This window comes from Eleutherodactylus coqui, chromosome 5 (assembly GCF_035609145.1).
Source record: "Eleutherodactylus coqui strain aEleCoq1 chromosome 5, aEleCoq1.hap1, whole genome shotgun sequence".
Lineage (NCBI taxonomy): Eukaryota > Metazoa > Chordata > Amphibia > Anura > Eleutherodactylidae > Eleutherodactylus > Eleutherodactylus coqui.
The window spans coordinates 92,793,478-92,811,338 of record NC_089841.1 but is presented as its reverse complement, the minus strand read 5'-3'; the positions used below and the strand labels follow the sequence as shown (position 1 = coordinate 92,811,338).

Sequence of the window (17,861 nt, the reverse complement as noted above, 5' to 3'; positions counted from 1 at the left end):
ATGGGCGAGTATTTCCTCGTTCATCAGCTCATCGTTTCTCATTTTACATGGCCTGATTGTTGTGCAAAGGAGCGTTCATAGGATCTTTTGGGGATAACTGGCTTGTGTAAAAAAAAAAAAAAAAAACGTGCCTCAATGGAGCCAGGTTTAGAAGCTTTTTGGAAACTATATTTACAGATGTAGTATTACCATGACTGTGATAACTTACTGCAGAAAGTTATCTTGTTTTCTTTTTGTAAATCATCAAAACCCATTGTAAAGCAGATGAAAGGATGAAGAATCTGTCACAAAAAGTTACAATGGTTTAACCCATTCCAATCCACTGTCTGACGTCTGAAGACATTATGATTTAAGGCTGTGCAGCTCTGATGTTGGAAGACGTCCGTTGGGGTTCTCTTACTGTATATTGCTAGCCTCTCTGCTGTCGGAGCCTATCCAACGTGTCACCTCATGCAGTACTGGCTTTAGCCAGCATATAGCGCCATTGTATAACGGCAGAAAAAGAGTAAGCCCCCTAGGAAAACCAGAATACAAATTGGATTGGAAAGGGTTGAGTCAAGTCCAACTGTGCTCCATCTGTACATTCATACAAGTTACGACCTATTAATTAATTTACCCATATATTTCTGTAGCTATTCAATATAGAAGCAGAACAAAATCTGTAGATTAATGTTTATCCTCTTGGCACATACTGTACACAATCCAAGTCAATAATCGAATATCCTATAGTTGAGCCATGTAAAGTGCTGTGGCGCCCTAGAATATATCGATGGGGTTAGTTGTTGAACGTCTGAGTCAAATTGGACTGTACCCATGTGTTCCACAATTTAACTAGCTTTCTTGATTGCAACATTCCCTTTCTTTTCACAAATTCCATAACAAGCCAGCAGATGGTGCAGCAATAAAGTTCACCAAATAGGATCAGGTTGACCCTTGCCGTTGGGTAGCGAGCAAAGTTATATTTGTCTCCTGAGACAGCTTATTAATTTTAGCGTATTTCTTGGAAGGCTTGGTTATTTCAGGCATAAGGAAATAAAGAAAAGGATCCAGGCAACTGTTCAAACTGCTGAAACATAAAGCAATGAGGTAATTACCATATATGTCGTCCATTTCGGTGTAATAATATCGGACTTGGTGTATGATGAGGATGATATTACTTGGGGTGAAGCATATCGCGAATATAACCAGAGTCAGGATGGTTATTTTGAGGTACAGACACCACTTCTTGTTACCTACCCCCAAGGTTCTTATGATTGAAAAATAGCAAAATGTGATCACGGAGAACGGAATAAGATATCCAAACATGGCCAGGGATATGAAATAGAAGAACTGAAAAGCATCAGCAGAGACTTCATAGATGTCATTGCAGGTGACAAGGGTCGGTTTCTGTAAGTTGTAGGTTTGTATGTTAATGAAGAACGGTATCATGAACACGAGGACCGTGATCCAGACAAGAGCACACATGAGAATGGTACACGGCCGCGTTGGTAAACTTCTGTATACGAAAGGGTGGACTATGGCAATGTAGCGGCTGATACTGATACACATGAGGAGAAGGATTGAGCAGTACATGTTTCCATAGAAGAAAATCGTCATAATGCGACACATCGCTTCTCCAAATATCCAGTTGTTTCCATTCAGGTGGTACGCAGCCCTAAATGGTAACAGGAGGCAGAAAAGTAAGTCGGAAATAGCAAGGTTGGTGTAGAATATTGTAGTGCAGAGAGGTGTGGCTCTAGAAAAGAGCATTTTTAGGACTATGGCATTAGATGGTATGCCAATAAGAATGACTACAATGTATATGGCTGGAATCAGCTTTGTACTGGTGGAACTTGTTAAGTACGACAATGTAGAGTTGTTTACTATAAATTTTGACTTTTTTAGGTCCAGGTTGTGGTTCGGATTTGATATAGGCTTGGAATTGTCATGACCTGAAATAGTTTCTGAGGCTTTCCGTCCTGATGGAGGCTCTGAGGCTTTTTGTCCTGGTGGAGGCTCTGAGGCTGATATGTACTTAGAAGCTCCATGAGTTGATGTATCCCTAAAGATTTCATCAAGTGGAAGTTTCTCTGTTTCTCCAGAAAATGCTCGAAAAGTCCTTGGAGGCTGACCAGATTGAGTGTTCTCTGATGTGAGATTTTCACCTGAAAATGAACACATATATAGGTTTATGGCATTCTTTTCCCCAAGTATTTGTCTACTTGAATAGCAATTGCTTAAAGTGTATTTTTATTGCCTTAAGCAGAGTTTTTAGTAAGTAGAAACTTTAATCATAGGAACAATCCTCAGGCGGTTGTGGGTAGTGGTTTCTGATTGATTTTTGAAGTAGAGCAACAAACCGTTTCAGTGTAGTTACAAGGAAGAGCTCTGATAACACTGTTGTAGTGAACCATTTACCTATCACTTGACCAGGACAAGGAAGCATTAAAGTTTCCTATTCAGTGACCGTAAGCAGAGATCTAGAAAACTGTGAGGAATTGATACATTAAGTATAGTAGAAAATGTAATAACTTTAAAGTGGCATTATCAGTTGTGTAAATGTCATGAGAAACGTTAGTGATGAGTGGATACTCCTATATTACTTGGCTGATCAGCAAGTGTCCCATGGATCAAACATTGATGGCCTGTTCTACAAATGCATAGAAATGAAAGGTGTAAGTACCAGTGCTGAAATAATATCCAAAATGTATTATATGATGGAAGACAAATCATAGAAGTAGCGCAAATCTTAAAATAGGATACACGTATTAGCTCATTTGAGCCGTAGTCATATAACGTGGCAATAGTCAGGTGAAAGTGACATAGAAGCAATTGGTTTACACCTTCCATTTCTATGCATGTTGTTCCTGAGTACCAGCTCAATGCTTTCTCCTCGCTCCATTGATTGCCTACAGACATTGTGATGTGAGCTATTGGACCCATGGTAAACAGTAATGCATTTTTGCTGTTCTACAGATACTTATATACCAGAGAACCCAACTGTATATATACCCATATTATTAGAGGATGGCATTGGTGAAGATCAGTCAGCTGTGACCCCTATTACACAGTGGAATTAAAAAGGAATGGCTGGAAGTTTTCTATATCTCCAAACTTCTTTTTCTTCCTTTACATTGTACTTAAGTATTCCATGGGATAAACTGTATTCTACTATCAAAAACTGCATTAAAACCAGATGTTCTTGTTTTATAATTTTGCAGTCTTACACACCTATGTCTGCTGCTACCAGTCATGTCCTGCTAATGCCTGTGAGCACGATCCCTGGGAAGATCTGATTTTTAGATACATATATTAACCCTACAGCTCATTAATTACAAAACATCCCAAATAAGGCAAACAGACATGTTTTGTATTTGGATACATTGTTCGCAAATGACTTTAGCCGTGATTTTCTTACATTTTTCTATCCTCTTAAGTGTCCACCATCAGCAGCGATCACAGTATTTATAAATCCATATTAATCACAAACTACGGCGACTTTTTTGGCAATTTTTCGGAAAAAGAACAAATTTGAGTGGCGTATTACAATTAATGAGCGGTAGTGTAGAGTGGTACCGATCTACTTACAGTTTATGCTATGGGCAGTCACAGACAGGAGGATCAGAGCCAGCGGGATTTTCATTCTGGGGCTTTCTTGTTTCTGTTTGTTCCTTACGTCTTGGTTCTGGATGTCCTGAAGAGCGGGCGGTGTAGTCTCCTCTGTGGCTTCATGCCATATGTCTTTTGTCAAACACTGCAGCAGCTCAGTGGGCTGTGGAACAGATTTCCTCCTCCTTAAACATAATGACGCATGCAAACATACATGACTGAACAAACTACCGGAAGAAATAAGTTTTCAGAGTGCTCTTTAACTCTTACTAACCCAACCCAACCAACCTGCCTTTAATAGAATGAATGCAATAACATGCTAACGCGTTTAAAGTAAATTCTTTCAGATTTTCACTTTTTGTTTAGCCTCTTTATGACTATAGTACATATTGTGCAAGCCATAATAATAGCCTATATATATATATATATATATATATATATATATATATATATATATATATATATATATATATATATATATATATATATATATATAAATGTGTATGTGGGTTTTTTTTTTTATTGCACTCAGGCCAGCTTCATACGGGCGGACCAGATTTCGTCAGTGAACGGGCTGGCGACCCTGTGTACCTGAATTTTTCTGTATTGAGTGACTGTGGTAGTCATGTGCAGTGTAGTTTTTTTTGTTTTGTTTTTTCTTAAATGTTTGTATTTCCTGCGCTGTCGCTTAGTGATGACGCGGGTACCCATAGCCCATATGCAGAGTTAATTGCGTAAAGGCTGCGGGTTGGACGGTCTCCGTTGACTGTAATGACCATCTGTGCAGAGTCCAGAGCAAAATAGCAAATGCTACTATTTTCCCTCCTCTAGCGGAATACACAATTCGTGTCTGAGAGTGTGAGCGAAAAAACGATTTTGTGTGCCTTTCAATGCATGCATTTTGCTGCGGGCACTGATCGTCGATTCCGCAATAGGAATACGCCCATGTGAATCCAGCCTAAGATTCTGTTCACATTGGTGTTGGACGCTCAGTTTGGAGCCTCCAGTGCAGATCTGGCATGAAATCCGAGATGAAATGGCACACTATGTGAGATTCTGGTCCCATGTAAAAGTGGGATAAGTGAATAAGTGTTGCTTCGTATGGAGAGACATTGATGGGAAAGTAGCTGAATGTGAGGAGGCGATTAGAGCTGAGAAGCTATGGTTGTATAAGGAGCTTGGGGAAGAAAACAAACCTGGGTATGCTGTAGCTTTGTGGGAGGACTGACCTCTTCTGTACTCCTGGTAGAGTTAATGTAGAGCGTAACAAAAAAGTGGGCTAGTTGCTGCTCCGTTTTCCTGTTGGCCTGGATCACCCCTATAACAGCCAAGCAGTGTATAGTTGGTGGTCTTGATCAGGAATGGGCAAACTTTTTAAAAAACTTCTACTTGTTAGAGAGCCTGGTGGATCAGGGGTAGCAACATGTGCAAAGAATACTACCGCTGTTTGTTTTGCATGCTCTTTCTCTTCAGATGCTCCATGGTCCCTATAATACTCGGAGCATTCACTTATTACACTTGCTCTAAATATATCATCTTAATATATGACTGCCTCATTTCCTGTGCTGTACTTGGTGTCAGGTGTACATTACCTGTTGGTGACCAGTGCATTTAGCTAGCATGGGTGTCAAACACTCACTGTGTGATTCATTTATGGGCATTTCACTAAACAGGGTGGTGACAGACATGCTGATACAAAAAGCTGCCAGGAAGCTGTTTTGTATCTTCTTTGTTAACCCCTTGAGTGGCACGCCCGGAAAATCTCCGTGGCTTGCTGCACGGACCATGCAGTTAAACCCCGGAAGGCTTCCGTGGACAGCTCCAGTGCTGAAATGTACTGAGCACTGAGATGTCCGCTGAATTTCTGGGGTTTTTACTGCATGGGGAGTAAAAGGGACTCCCTGCAGGAAGTAAATAATCCCCTCGCACAGCTGTCACAGTTGTGACAGCTGTGGGATGGGACCGCATAGCACTCCTATTGATTTCAATGGAGCCGCCGCTGCCGGCAGCCCCGTTGAAGGCAATAGGAAGCTGGCTGACCCACAGTGATTTTCTGGGAAGGACTTAAAATATAAGCCCTTCCCATAAAATCATTTCTATCAAGTGTAAAGAATAAAATAAAATATATACTTACCGCTCTGTGCTGCCGGGGCTCAGGCGCGTGTCTCCGCTCAGATCCCGGTACTGTCATCATGATCTTTCAGCTGGAGAACATAATCAAACTGCCGGGAGGGGACCACATAGCACTCCTATTGACTTCAATGCAGCCGCTCTGTGCTGCCGGGGCTCAGGCGCGTGTCTCCGCTCACGTCCCTGTACTGTCATCATGCTCCTTCTTGAATTCTATGAATAGACCGAGCGCTGCGTGTGATTGGCTGAGCGCTACGCGGTCCCATCCCGGCAGTTTGATTATGTTCTTTCAGCAGGCGGGGATTTTAAATCCCCGCCAGCTGAAAGATCATGATGACAGTACCGGGATCTGAGCGGAGACACGCGCCTGAGCCCCGGCAGCACAGAGCGGTAAGTCTGTATTTTATTTTATTTTCCAAAATTGTTATAATCTATTCTTTCTTTGCAAAAAAATATTGCAAAGCGATTGTTCTGTTCCTAAATAAATACTTGCGTGAGAAAATTGCATTGTTGACTTATTTAAAAAACCTGCCCTCTGAGGCACGACATGGTAACAGTAAACCTGCCACTCAAGGGGTTAAACCCAGGGAGAGAACAGCCTGGTGACCTGACATAAAGATCTACTGGTGGTTTTCAGGTACTTTGTGATCTACTACTTGACCATCACTGGTCTGAATCTCTTCCCTGCCCCAGCCAGATTGCTATGCAGTAACCAATTGTATGATCAAAAGAAAATGAAGATCAAAAACTAATGAAACTATACAGCAATAATACATTTGTGTAGATTTACCGGATATTCAGGCAATTTTAAAGTGATGCTACAGCTAAATGTGCCTTGACACGGAGCAACTAGCATTCAGATAGTCAATTAGAAAAGCAATTGAAGTGTATGAATGACAGTCATTCGTTTGCCTTTATACAGAGCTGTAATTGCTCATTAATTAGTTGCTGCAATATCATTCATAGAGGTGATTTCCATGCAAGTCATTCAAAAACAAATGACTGACTTCATACCGGAATGCTTTTCATCAACCAGCAACCATTTTTTTTTTTCGGTAAGCGGAAGCGAAAGCGAAATGTATCCCAGTTGTGTTGGCAGGAAGAAAATGGAAATGTGAGCCTTGTCCAGTCCACTAGTGTTTTCTGTAGCAGCTACTAGTATTGATGAACACTGAATGTCTTTTATAATATGAAGTATATGTCGCACTTGGAAATGGACAGATGCATGTTTCTAGTGGTTCTCATGTTTCTTGCTGGTTCTTGAGTGCATGCTGTGGTTTCTTTTATTTACCTCCAGTTGCTTTTAGACGGAACGATTACTGTTCAAAGATTCCCTCAAACAAGCAAAAGTAAATGATAATTGTTCATTGTTCACTCATTGGCTCGCTTTTAGACTGAACGATAAAAAACATTGTTGGCTCTGTTAGCGCAAATCGCACTCTTAGACATACTGTGGGTGCCATATTAGGTGTGTCTTTGGTACGAGGTCGGAGAAAATATTCTCATGTAACACAATGGGATGTGTTACCCAAGAGATCTTCTGGTTTATTTTATTAAGAGTGAATGCACACAGGTGGATTTCAATTGCGGAATCCGGAGTAGGCGACCACCTCTGGATTACGCAGCAAATACTGCCCATAGCATGTAATGCAAAAGTGATTCTTCATGCATACGGTTCATGCATTGAAGTCAAATGGAAGCCGTTTGACCTGTGGCCCGTCCGCAGTACAGAAAGAAGAAAATGAAAACCGGTATGCGCGGGCACCACTGCTGCCAGAGCCGGATTCCACGTGCAGAATTCGACCCGCCCATGTGCATGCGACCATAGGCACAGTTTTATATGGCCAAAAAGCTAGGTCAAGTAGATACAGAAAGGGGTGTTACAAAGCCAAACACCGTTACATCATTCTTTTGGTTCAAACTGGTTTTCCTTTGAAGTGTAAAGAATGATCCGTTTTTGTTGACTCATCTCTGGTCCAGTCTGCTGGCTCCATTTGTTCTAATGGAAATCTTGTGTATTCTTGTCTTTTGAAGACTATCTGCTGGTTTCATGTGCTTGATAAGAAAAATTCGTTTTTTTCCTGTTTATGTTGAAACTTCTCTAGATAAGCAACAATACATTGGACTCTCATTGTGTATGGGGGATGCTCGCTGACATAAGCAGATTTAGACTAAAATAATTAAACAAAATTATAAAGATATATTTTCCCTCACAGCTCGTTCCCTTATCATTCAGTTTAAATGGCAATCATTAAAGTCCTTCTCATTCGCTTATACAGCTAATGTGAAAGACTGAACGATTCTCTGAACGAGCCAACAATACATCTACTGGTCTAAAGAGGCTGCACGAGAGCCAACAAGCTAGTGGTGACGTCACTCGGTTGTTCTAACGATAATTGGCTCATCTAAAAGGACCCTTAGATGGCATGTAGCCTATCCCTTAGTACCCTTTGCTTTCACCACTAACAATGAGCAGGCACACCCATATACACAATTTATAGTGGCATTTAAACACAGCAGATCATCTGGAATTTAGTTTGGAGAATTACTTTAAACCAAGACATGGTTCAGTGTTAAGCCACAATAGGAGAGTTACAGCTGTAAATGTAAAGGTGTGGTCTGAAATGCATAACTGCTGAGTGAGCTCACCGATCCCTGCTGATAGGCAAGGTTATTAGGTTTCATTTTTCATAGTGATTTCCCAACTAGCTGGTGCTGTAATATAGAATGATATCCTGCTTAATTCCTCAAAGGATATGATGAGAACGTCTTTACATATGCAAATATGCAAAATCTGTCTGCATGCATCTAGACTTTTCTTTTCCCAAGATAAAGTTTCAGTACACGGTACTGACCACGACAGAGTGGTTTATTGTGAGAGGAACATTAAAGTATAGTAAATTATTGTGAGCAGCATTTACTGACACAACCAGCGATGGCTATACAGTAATCTTTAGGCATGTATGATCAATGTGTTAATCAACAATACACTCTAAGTGTATTTACACTGGGCATTTATTATGACTCTTTGGAATTACCTTGGACAACTTGGATTTTCCCTGCTGATTCCTATTGTCTTTAGAGATAAGTAGTTTAGGAAGTGTTTTGTCAACAGCTCACTCTTCCTTCCTTCCTTTGTAGACCTAAACAAGCACATTTCTTCTAGCCATATAAATTTAGACATGCATGAAATAAATTAGAAATGTGGCTCACCACAGTAATGTACTGTGAAGGTGGCCTATTACATATCACCACAGTGATACCCCAGAGACGACGCACTCAAAATGTATATTTCCAGAGCGTCATCCCGACGGCCCCATTACATATGGAGGTTGCCCTCTGACCCAGGTAGGGACAGGAAGAGTTTTAAAAGCACCTCCCTTTCCACCCGTGCTTCAGTGTCTTCCTGTCCCTACGGTGGGACAAAGGAGCAGCTCCAGAGCTGCAGGAGATAGGAAGCTGCGGAGGCAAAGAAGACTTACCGCACGAAACTTACCGCACGCTGTGCGGCCCCCCTGGAGGGGTAGAGGTTGGGGCCGCACACTCAAGAGTCCCTGCATCCCCGACCTGCGCCGCCGACGGAGCCGTCAGTCGCGCTGGTCTCCCTCGCGCGGATCGCATGTTCTCCCTGGACCTCGGGCGCATAGCGGTGACGTCATCTGGCGTGGTGACGTCACGCGCACAACGTAGGGGGCGTGGCTACCGGCGAAAACCCGGAAATGGCGCCAAATTTGAAAATCCTCCCCATAAAAGCAGGCTAAACTCCATGGAGGATCCTGCTGACTGCCAGACAAGTGTATGTGAGTATGTCTACCCGCGACAGCTCAGCACGTGAGGGAGAGATTGACACCCTACCAACTGTAAGTAGGCTATACGCCAAAAGATGCACAAATGGTCACTTGTACAGCGGATGCATATATGTTCCCTTTCTTGTCTCCCCTCTCCCCCACTTTCATGGGTAGATGGATAAGGAGGGTCCAAAGAAAACGGACCCGAGGAAAAAATCGAAAAAATGCGTCCTCTGCAACAAAAGCCTCGAGGAGAGCTATAAAAAAACCCTATGCGAGGAGTGAGTGTATTTCCGCAAGTAATGCTCCTGAATCCAACGCTTGCACTGCTATAACAGTGAATTGCTCTGCCTTCACAGATGCACGGGGAAAATTCTCGCAGAGGAGAAAGCAGCATTCAAATCCGATATCCGCTGCATGATAAGGGAAGAGCTTCAGGCTTCCATGGCGTCCCTTCCCCAGGCCCAGCCAGGTCCGTCACGGGTCCCGAAAAGACCTAGACAGACCGACTCGGCGAGTTCGGTCTCCGGTGAATCACTGGAGCTCCTGTCCGAAGGGGAATTAGAGGACCCACCAGTTCCCATAGAAGAAGAGAAGAAATATTACTTCTCATCAAGCGACATTGTGCACCTCATCAAGGCGGTGAGGGAAACAATGCAAATTGAGGAAGATAACCCGCCGAGAACAATCCAGGATGAGATGTTTGGCGGCCTCCGATCTAGAAGAAAGATCATGTTCCCAGTCAACCAGACGCTGCAGCAAGTGATCACAGACGAATGGCAGGAACCGGAAAAAAGGATCACTGTTCCAAGAGAGATCCGAAACCGGCTCGCATTCGCTACCGAGGACGTCCGCCTGTACAGGGAAACCCCTAAGGTGGACATCCAAATCGCAAAAGTGGCCAAGAAGACCCTCTTGCCCTTCGAGGACACCTCCCAGCTATCCGATCCGATGGATAAAAAAATCGACGGATTAATGAAGAAAGCCTGGGAGGCAACATCCCTCACCATCGAGGCTAACATAGCCTCAACCTCAGTGGCTAGATCCATGGCGCTCTGGCTAAACAGGCTAGAAGCCTCCATAAAGGATCGGGCCCCCAGAGAGGAGTTGGCCAGCTGTCTCCCTCTCTTAAAAATGGCTACCGCCTTCCTGGCTGACGCATCAGCGGAGACGGTAAGATACGGGGCAAAAACCGGAGTCCTCAGCAACTCAGCGAGAAGGGCACTATGGCTGAAGACTTGGGCCGCAGACATTACATCAAAAAATAAGCTCTGCGCCATCCCCTTCCAAGGGGAATATATGTTTGGGCCCGTCCTGGACAAAATCCTGGAAAAAGTCGGCGACAAGAGTAAAACCCTGCCCGACAGACAACCTTTCAGGAAACCATCCTTCCCGAAGAGGACGCGCCAGCCTCCTCCCGAAGTTAAAGGGAAAGGGAAGACTGGAAGATGGTCGTACCCCAAGGGAGGTCGGGGTAAGGAAGTCCAACCCTCCCCTGAACAAACAGGGGGTAGATTAGCGGGCTATCTAAGCCAGTGGCAAGGGGTAACGTCTAACCCCTGGGTACTCCGAATAATCGAAGCAGGGTACCAAATTGAATTCCACTCGCTACCCCCTAGGAGATTCCTTATAACCTCCCCGGGGTCCCTACAGGGGAAAATTAGAGCCCACTCCACTCGCTCTCTCTCCTCCTCTTGGGCAGAAAAAGGCCAGGCGTCTGCCGAGCAGATTTGCAAAGCGGCGACCTGGTCGAGTATACATACATTTACCCGACATTACAGGGTTAACGTCCAGTTGGACAAAGACCTGAGTTACGGACGTAAAGTCCTTCAGGCAGTGGTCCCACCCTAGGGCCACGTATAATTTGGTATACTCCATATGTAATGGGGGCGTCGGGATGACGCTCTGGAAAGACACGGATTACTTACTGGTAGTCCCATTTCCAGGAGTCATCACGACGGCCCATAGTTCCCTCCCCTTTAAGAATAATGTATGTTCTTCAAATGTAAATATGACCGAATAAAGGTAAAATTTGGTTTAGTAAACATTGTCCACCGTAATAATTTATAAGTCACTGAAGCACGGGTGGAAAGGGAGGTGCTTTTAAAACTCTTCCTGTCCCTACCTGGGTCAGAGGGCAACCTCCATATGTAATGGGGCCGTCGTGATGACTCCTGGAAATGGGACTACCGGTAAGTAATCCGTGTCTTTTTGAGTGTCTTACATTATCTCTAGTAAGGAGTGAAATTTTGAAAAGTTTGCCAAACTTTTGCAAAAAGTTCAGTTCTGTCCAAATTAGTTTGAAATGAACAAGAGGTTAACAAGAACCCCTAAACTGGTGTATAACACTGTCTAAGGGATTTAAGGGGCTTTCATATTTGTCGTCTCGGGTATCGCTCTTGAATGTTATACAGGGCTTTAATGGCTTTTAGACAGTGTTATACATGGGAACGCATGGGACTGTACCTCAACATCAAGAAAATTAAAGTCATGACCATGGTAAGCAATGGTACAGTGAGCATAAAAATTAACAACAAAGAAGTAGAGACAGTCCAAAACTTGATCTTCTTTGGATCCAAAATCGATTGCGACAAGCAGTGTTGACCCGGATAACACTTGGTAGGAATGCAATGCAAGGAATGGAAGAGATCTGGAAAAGCAAGGACATTAGCATTGCAACAAAAACCAGACTGGTCAATGCAATCGTCTTTCCCATAACGACGTATGGTTGCGAAAGTTGGATGCTCAGGAAAACAGTCAGAAGGAAAATTGATGCGTTTGAACTATGGTGCTGGAGGAGAATGCTACGGATACCTTGGACTGCCATGACAATGAACAAGGTAGTATTAGATCGTGTCAAACCGAAAATATCACTAGAGGGCAAAATCATCAAACAGCGGCTCTTTTTTTTTTTTGGCCATGTGATGCGCGCTAACTAACTGGAAACACTACTGATGCTTGGCAAGGTCAGGGGAAGAGAAGATCGGGACAACGAAGAGCAAGATGGCTAGACAAAATCAAGGCCACCACCAACATGTCAATCGCCGAACTGAAAGAAGCCATGAAAGACAGGAATACGTGAAGAACAGTGATCCATAGAGTCGCTAGAAAAATCTATAATGCTTGGACAGATCAGTGGCAAAAGAAGACCTCACCACCAAAGAACACAATGGCTGATACTGTCAAAGCTGATACTGGCATGGATATCACACAGCTGAAAGAAGCAGTGCAAAACCGAAAAACATGGAGGGAGGGAGCCTTGTGGGTTGCCGAGGGTCGTGAACCACTAAACCACAACACCACATAAAACCTGCTATCAGACTAATAGTTGATGATGTGAAACTTCCCACAGAGCCCCGTACCTGAATCATCAGATGACTCCTACAGAGAATTATTCTGATTTGGTTCGTATTTCAAAAAATAGTGCTATAAAGGCATCTACCATATACAGATATAGAATCACCATCCTTGAAGGATGCTATGCTAGGTCAGGAGTGCAGATCGCCGTGCCGCTGCTGTCATTCGCTTTGCATGGCAGCGGGACTATGCAAATAGAGTAGCCGATCGTGCTGATTCATGACTGATTCATGCAGTAACCTGCTAATGCAAGATTTTCCCCCTTTTTTTTTTTTTGCTGCCCTGCAGTTTGTAATCTGCTTAGGGGTGCGTCGACTCCAGCCATTTTGCCAATACTGTACTGGTCAAGACTTCCTCTCCCACACTTCCCATGCTGCTTTGCATAGCCCTGCTACAGTCAGTTGCAAGGCAACATCTGAATGACCGTTCTTCTTTTGCATGCAGTAACTAGCAAAGTCCCCATGTCCTTTTACTAGACAAGACCAATTCCTAACGACAGGCAGTGGTTTGCAAATATGCTGGAAGGAAGACCCCCTAGTGGTAGTCACTTCAAATTAGATTTTTAGCAGTAAAACAAAATTTTTTTTTTAAAGAAAGTATATTACAAGAAGATGATATATGTAGGCTGAGCGAAAACTTAGTCTCCATTTAAAACTGAACTCGCAAATGCTATGTTTTGACTTTTTTTCGTAAATACTTCTATAAGGGCTCTCACCGAGCGTATGCTACCGCATATTACAAGTTACCTTTCTTAACATTGAATTTCTATTGTGCTTCTCTCACACATCGCACAAAAAAGAATGTGTCACACATATCTTGGCGCTTATTACACCCGCATACACGCCAAGATGGTGTATGCATACTTGCTGTGTGCTCCCGTGCAGTAGGCTGCCAAAAAGGGCTCCTGAGATAGACCCTAAATGGGGATTTTTATAACCGGATGCGAGTAGAAGAGTGGCATCCTATCTGGAAGGAATTATCAGCACGGTCTTCCTTTTCTTATGACGTTCTAAGTGGGGCGTCTTCAGAGTTTGCCGCACTGTAGAAATCTTTGGCATGAACCTCCTTTTTGCTGGAATTATTTTAAAACTGACTAGAATTGCCAGATAACAGGAATTCACAAACAGGAAATAACATGCTGAAGCATAACTGGAAATCTGAGGCAACTGTGCCACAATCCTGCTCACTGTAAGCTGCATTATGCCTACCGAACAACCTTACTTCATCAAACATGGAGCCTCGTAGCAAATGTGACTCTGTTTATAAGAGACAAAAAGTCAGTCATTTAGTTACACTTGTGAATGTATGAATTAATTTTCTTGCTCTGTAGGCGTACACTGGATTATGGATAACTAATCACAGGGACGGAAAAAGTCTATAGAACTAAAGCTAAGCCCTTTTCACAGTAACAGACTAAAATATAAATGCTTTATTAGGGATATATTAAGACATAAATGGGCTAACACACAAACAAAAAAATATAAACCAGAAAAGTCCGTAACTTTTTGGTATACTACTGGCCTCCACTCAAAAACCGGATATGTGTGTGGGGCCAGATAACAGATCAGTGCTGCAAGCAAGTAGTAGGAAGAGCTTAGTCACTTCCTAAACTGGTAAAGATCATACAGCATCAAGATTTGGAGGTATGATGCTCCTCTAACTTGGTATTGAAGTGCTGTAATGATCTACCAGAGTGATTGCTGTCTTAGACAGTATCCAACATAGGGACGTGTCAATATCTCAAACTCTTTAACATCAATCACGGGCAAAGAGAAAAAGTTTTCCTATAATAAGGATTTTTCACAATCGGACACTCATAATCGGAGTGTTTAAATGAACTGTGCTCGACGCGTTTCCCCACAAGAAAAATTGTGGTTCATCAGGAGCTCAGATGAATTCGACAGGCATTCGTATAGCACTGTTTGTAGTAATGAATTAACCAAAGATGTTTAAGATGAAGTCAGATAATATAAGTGGTGCAGTGACTTAGAGACAATCTGTGTGATTGCTCAGTATGTCAGATGCATAGAAGCAAAATTGCATGTTAGGCACCAACTAAAGAGATACAGGTATACTCCCAGCATTAGTATGCAGAGTATGGTCTCTCTGCTCAATCTTAGCTAATGGGGGTTTGTAAGTAGGAAGTCTGAGAGATATTGCCCGTGATTGATGTTAAAGAATTTGAGATATTGACACGTCCCTATGTTGGATACTGTCTAAGACAGCAATCACTCTGGTAGATCATTACAGCACTTCAATACCAAGTTAGAGGAGCTTCATACCTCCAAATCTTGATGCTGTATGATCTTTACCAGTTTAGGAAGTGACTAAGCTCTTCCTACTACTTGCTTGCAGCACTGATCTGTTATCTGGCCCTACACACATATCCGGTTTTTGAGTGGAGGCCAGTAGTATACCAAAAAGTTATGGACTTTTCTGGTTTATATTTTTTTGTTTGTGTGTTAGCCCATTTATGTCTTTTAATATATCCCTAATAAAGCATTTATATTTTAGTCTGTTACTGTGAAAAGGGCTTAGCTTTAGTTCTATAGACTTTTTCCGTCCCTGTGATTAGTTCTCTATTTTGATGGCGGGCTTCCTTTCAAAGGATCTCAATACGTCTCAGTGGCTGTCTGAGGCTGGTGCGGTCTTTTCGGAGGGCGAATTTAGGTCCACATACCAGAATCATTCCATTGAAAAGTGTTTCAAAGATCTCACATTTTCATATCGCGAATATATAAGAAATTGGTGGGAGGTACAGGGTCTACAGAAATATATTGAGCATCGGATTGTCCCTAGGGGCCTACGGAACCCGATTGTACCACCTAAACGTCTCCAAAATCCCACATTCCTCAAAAAATGGGAAGATGAATCTACTCTAGCATCTCTAAAGTTTATCAATCTTTTACTAGACGAAGAAAAATCTACACTTGAAACAAACCAGAAAAAACTAGAAGAACATATAGAAAGAGCGAAAACCTTTAGCGCAGATCCCGAGTATTTAACAAAAGAAAAAACTTTACATCTGAATATTGAAAAATTTACGATCCAAATTAAAGATCGTAAACATACACAGTTCAGTCGAGATCTCCTTGATTTCAAGGATAATCGAGCCTATACCAACACCTTAGGCCGATCTGAAACTGAATTTAGCTCTTCAGATTTCTCAGAGAGCGAGTCACTTCCTTCTAGTCGTTCAACATCACGTCGTTTCAAAACACGTTTCCAACCTCGCAATAAAGGTCGCGGTAGAAAACCGCAGGAAACGGTTTTTGCAGAGCCTCCCATCTCCCAATATTTTTTGAGGGGGAGACGTGAAGGGCCTGGAAATGTATATTTCCAGAGCGTCATCCCGACGGCCCCATTACATATGGAGGTTGCCCTCTGACCCAGGTAGGGACAGGAAGAGTTTTAAAAGCACCTCCCTTTCCACCCGTGCTTCAGTGTCTTCCTGTCCCTACGGTGGGACAAAGGAGCAGCTCCAGAGCTGCAGGAGATAGGAAGCTGCGGAGGCAAAGAAGACTTACCGCACGAAACTTACCGCACGCTGTGCGGCCCCCCTGGAGGGGTAGAGGTTGGGGCCGCACACTCAAGAGTCCCTGCATCCCCGACCTGCGCCGCCGACGGAGCCGTCAGTCGCGCTGGTCTCCCTCGCGCGGATCGCATGTTCTCCCTGGACCTCGGGCGCATAGCGGTGACGTCATCTGGCGTGGTGACGTCACGCGCACAACGTAGGGGGCGTGGCTACCGGCGAAAACCCGGAAATGGCGCCAAATTTGAAAATCCTCCCCATAAAAGCAGGCTAAACTCCATGGAGGATCCTGCTGACTGCCAGACAAGTGTATGTGAGTATGTCTACCCGCGACAGCTCAGCACGTGAGGGAGAGATTGACACCCTACCAACTGTAAGTAGGCTATACGCCAAAAGATGCACAAATGGTCACTTGTACAGCGGATGCATATATGTTCCCTTTCTTGTCTCCCCTCTCCCCCACTTTCATGGGTAGATGGATAAGGAGGGTCCAAAGAAAACGGACCCGAGGAAAAAATCGAAAAAATGCGTCCTCTGCAACAAAAGCCTCGAGGAGAGCTATAAAAAAACCCTATGCGAGGAGTGAGTGTATTTCCGCAAGTAATGCTCCTGAATCCAACGCTTGCACTGCTATAACAGTGAATTGCTCTGCCTTCACAGATGCACGGGGAAAATTCTCGCAGAGGAGAAAGCAGCATTCAAATCCGATATCCGCTGCATGATAAGGGAAGAGCTTCAGGCTTCCATGGCGTCCCTTCCCCAGGCCCAGCCAGGTCCGTCACGGGTCCCGAAAAGACCTAGACAGACCGACTCGGCGAGTTCGGTCTCCGGTGAATCACTGGAGCTCCTGTCCGAAGGGGAATTAGAGGACCCACCAGTTCCCATAGAAGAAGAGAAGAAATATTACTTCTCATCAAGCGACATTGTGCACCTCATCAAGGCGGTGAGGGAAACAATGCAAATTGAGGAAGATAACCCGCCGAGAACAATCCAGGATGAGATGTTTGGCGGCCTCCGATCTAGAAGAAAGATCATGTTCCCAGTCAACCAGACGCTGCAGCAAGTGATCACAGACGAATGGCAGGAACCGGAAAAAAGGATCACTGTTCCAAGAGAGATCCGAAACCGGCTCGCATTCGCTACCGAGGACGTCCGCCTGTACAGGGAAACCCCTAAGGTGGACATCCAAATCGCAAAAGTGGCCAAGAAGACCCTCTTGCCCTTCGAGGACACCTCCCAGCTATCCGATCCGATGGATAAAAAAATCGACGGATTAATGAAGAAAGCCTGGGAGGCAACATCCCTCACCATCGAGGCTAACATAGCCTCAACCTCAGTGGCTAGATCCATGGCGCTCTGGCTAAACAGGCTAGAAGCCTCCATAAAGGATCGGGCCCCCAGAGAGGAGTTGGCCAGCTGTCTCCCTCTCTTAAAAATGGCTACCGCCTTCCTGGCTGACGCATCAG

The 17,861-nt window shown here is 43.7% G+C and overlaps 2 protein-coding genes across 4 annotated transcripts in view; one reads left to right on the top strand and one right to left on the bottom strand.

Moving 5' to 3' along the window:
• The window catches only part of IQGAP2 (IQ motif containing GTPase activating protein 2), a 297,963-nt gene that overhangs the window by 205,394 nt on the left and 74,708 nt on the right, over positions 1-17,861 (top strand). The gene's annotated exons all lie outside the window — the stretch shown is intronic.
• On the bottom strand, positions 661-3,777 carry F2RL2 (coagulation factor II thrombin receptor like 2). Its single transcript, XM_066602871.1, has 2 exons — positions 3,568-3,777; positions 661-2,144 (listed from the first exon to the last, which is right to left on the bottom strand). The coding sequence occupies exons 1-2, from the start codon at positions 3,620-3,622 to the stop codon at positions 922-924; spliced, it is 1,278 nt and encodes a 425-aa protein (XP_066458968.1). The 5' UTR covers positions 3,623-3,777; the 3' UTR covers positions 661-921.